Source organism: Sinocyclocheilus anshuiensis, unplaced genomic scaffold, assembly GCF_001515605.1.
Source record: "Sinocyclocheilus anshuiensis isolate Anshui unplaced genomic scaffold, SAMN03320099.WGS_v1.1 scaffold350, whole genome shotgun sequence".
NCBI lineage: Eukaryota > Metazoa > Chordata > Actinopteri > Cypriniformes > Cyprinidae > Sinocyclocheilus > Sinocyclocheilus anshuiensis.
The window spans coordinates 216,710-219,561 of NW_015546064.1; the positions used below are offsets into that span (position 1 = coordinate 216,710).

The 2,852-nt window shown below is 39.3% G+C and overlaps 1 protein-coding gene across 1 annotated transcript in view; it reads right to left on the minus strand.

Annotated features, from left to right (window-relative positions):
• Positions 1–2,852, minus strand: part of LOC107699612 (neurexin-2-like) — a gene marked incomplete at its 3' end in the record, with an annotated part of 357,587 nt that overhangs the window by 215,921 nt on the left and 138,814 nt on the right. The window contains exon 7 of the mRNA XM_016500932.1: positions 1,785–1,802. Within this exon, the coding sequence (XP_016356418.1) occupies positions 1,785–1,802 (18 nt within the window). The remainder of the gene's footprint in view (positions 1–1,784; positions 1,803–2,852) is intronic.

Below are 2,852 nucleotides of genomic sequence, written 5' to 3' on the forward strand. Positions count from 1 at the left end.
AATGCATTTTTTGTACAGATAATGCAGTAATGTTTGTCTCTGAAGAAACAAACAAACAAAAAAACAACAGGAAGTTTCATTTTTAATTAAGTGCAACTACCATTTAAATGTCCTATGGTGATATCAGCCAATCAACTGCGTGCGTGTGTGTGTGTGTGTGTGTGTGTGTAAGAGTGAGAGAGAGTGTGTGTGTGTGTGTGTTTGTCCTCGCCGTATATCCGTGCGACTCTGTCTCATTTTAATTAGTTTAGACACACACACAGACACACACACACACTCACACACATACAGTGCGGGGGCTGTTTCAATGCCCGCTGATGCCTCAGATGCTTGATTCTGAATCATATTGCTGCTTGTGCAGATTTTGATTAAAAATGAGTGTGCTGCTCAGAATGCTGTCCAGGTACAGCGCTCGCTGAGGACTGAACAGAACTACAGATGATGAACTGGTCATCCAGCACACTTCATTCAGAACAGTATTAATGTGAGCGGCTGCTGCTCCAAACACACATCATCTGACTCTCTTTCTGACAGCACTGCAGTATTTCAGCGTATTCCAGATAACATCCTCTCTGTCTGTCTCTTTATCTCTCAGGCTTAGCACGTTTGGTCAGGAGTATGCTTTACTTCCGCGGACTACATCTCCCATAATTCCTCCGGAGTGCCTCTGAAATCCCACTCGAGCAGGAGACCACAAAACCAGCGACCGTGAGAGTCGACGAGCCCCGCCGCAGACTGAAGCTTCTCAGCTCGCGTACACCAGCACTCACGTGCTTTAACATGCTCAGTTCATAACATGTATTACTAAACAAAAGGCAATTAACCTAAGCTAATCTGGACAAACTAATTTTTGTAACGAGTATGCAGCAAAATCGTAAACACCATTCAGACTTTTATGAAGATAAACGTGCAATCATGCAAAGATCTGAGGAAACCCTGATTATTTTTCATGTGAAGAGTTCAAAACATAACATCCATTGAAGTTTTTCTTGTCTGAAATGTTCAAAAATATAGACAAATTCTCCATTTATGATGTAACATGTCTTCAACAGGATCTGTTACACATGAACGGTTTGTCACTTCAACAATAATCTGCCATGTGTCTATTTTATGCGCTCCAAAGCATCCACGATTTACACATAGTTATGAATGTCATTTTAGGGTCTAGGTTAAAAACACAAGTTGACCTGCGTGTGAATTCAGTTCCAGTGCATGTTTAGCAGATCTTCAAACATACAGTACTGTCACAAAGACACTGAGGCAGCGTTGAGACTTTCATGATGACTGCTTTAGAAACAGCTCCTGATCTGCCAAGACTCAGAGAAAACATCAGCCGTGTGTGTGTGTGTGTGTGAAGGTGTTTAGCTGAGCGTGGTCAATAACACTGTGTGAAAGTCAAAAGTCTCCAGTCGTTTCATTTCTCTGCCTCGTATGTCTTCAGTGAAAGGCAGCAGAACTGCAGCGGTCAACACATTCAGCTCTAAGCAGAGTATGATTGATCGAAACCAATACAGTCTCAAACAGCCGCCATTATGAATAGAGAGAGAGAGAGAGAGAGAGAGAGAGAGAGAGAGAGAGACAGATAGAGGGGAGAATACAATGTATCACGCTACACGCACACTTGTGTTTTGTGTGTTTTTATGTGGTGACGCATAATCAACAGCATCATCAACAGAAAGAGAGAATAATAATGCAGTTTGACATGAAAGTCACGCTCACAACCTTCAGTGGCTCAAGACATCTTTATAAAGATCAGCAGAAGAGAAGAAACATGCTGAACTCACCGACTAGAGACGAGTCTCCTACAGACAGAGAGAGAGAGAGAGACGGGTTTAGTGCTCAGCTTCATCCATCAGCTCTTACAATCATCTGAAAACATGCACTGCTCATATCAGACATTTTAGTGATATTATAGCAGAGATCAACCAAAGTTTCATAGCTGTTTTCATGTGATTTCATGAGGTTGAGTCTGATTTAACCCGATGTTCCTTCCAGATGAACTTTATGATCCAGTGATGATTCATTATGAACTCAGACTCTTATTTCACCTGCTGCTCGTTAACATGTTCTTCACCAAAACCCAAACCAAAGAAAAGTGAAGAAGGCCATCTAATACCTGATCTCATAATACAATTATCAGCTTGATTATCGTCAATATTAATTATGTTTTTAAGCAATTAAAAGCTTCTCAGTTCCCGAAAGAACATCGAGGTCAAAGCAGATTCACATAAAAGAGTAAATACATGCACACAGTGTCATCATAACACTGGATCTCATCTCTGTGAGCAAAATAACATAAAGAAAAATAAATTCAACACATCTCAATTAAATCCACATACTTTGAGCAATGACGCGGGGTGAAAATAATACAAAAATATTATGAAATTAAATTAAATTAGATTAACAAAAATGTAAATATTTTTTTTCACGTAATCTGAGTAAAGACGTGGATTTCATCTCTACAAATATTCATGGCTGGGCTAAAAAAAAAAGAAAGAAATTGAAATCAAACGTAAAATGAAGTGACTTTTTTTTTTTTGTAAACATTTATTTAACCAGGGAATGAAACTCTTGAGATTTAAAATCTCATTTCTCAGTTCCTAGGAATTAAATTCTAGGAAAAAATAAATTCAACAAATGGTTTAAGTAACAAGCTGCTATTTGAAATATTTGTCAGCAGAACTGATATCAGTGATATAAATACAGATATCATACTGACAATAACTGAGCACCCAGCAGACAAACACAGCAGTGCTGAAGAACAGCACACACACACACACACACACACACACACACACACACACACACACACACACACACACACACACACACACACACACACACACTCTCTC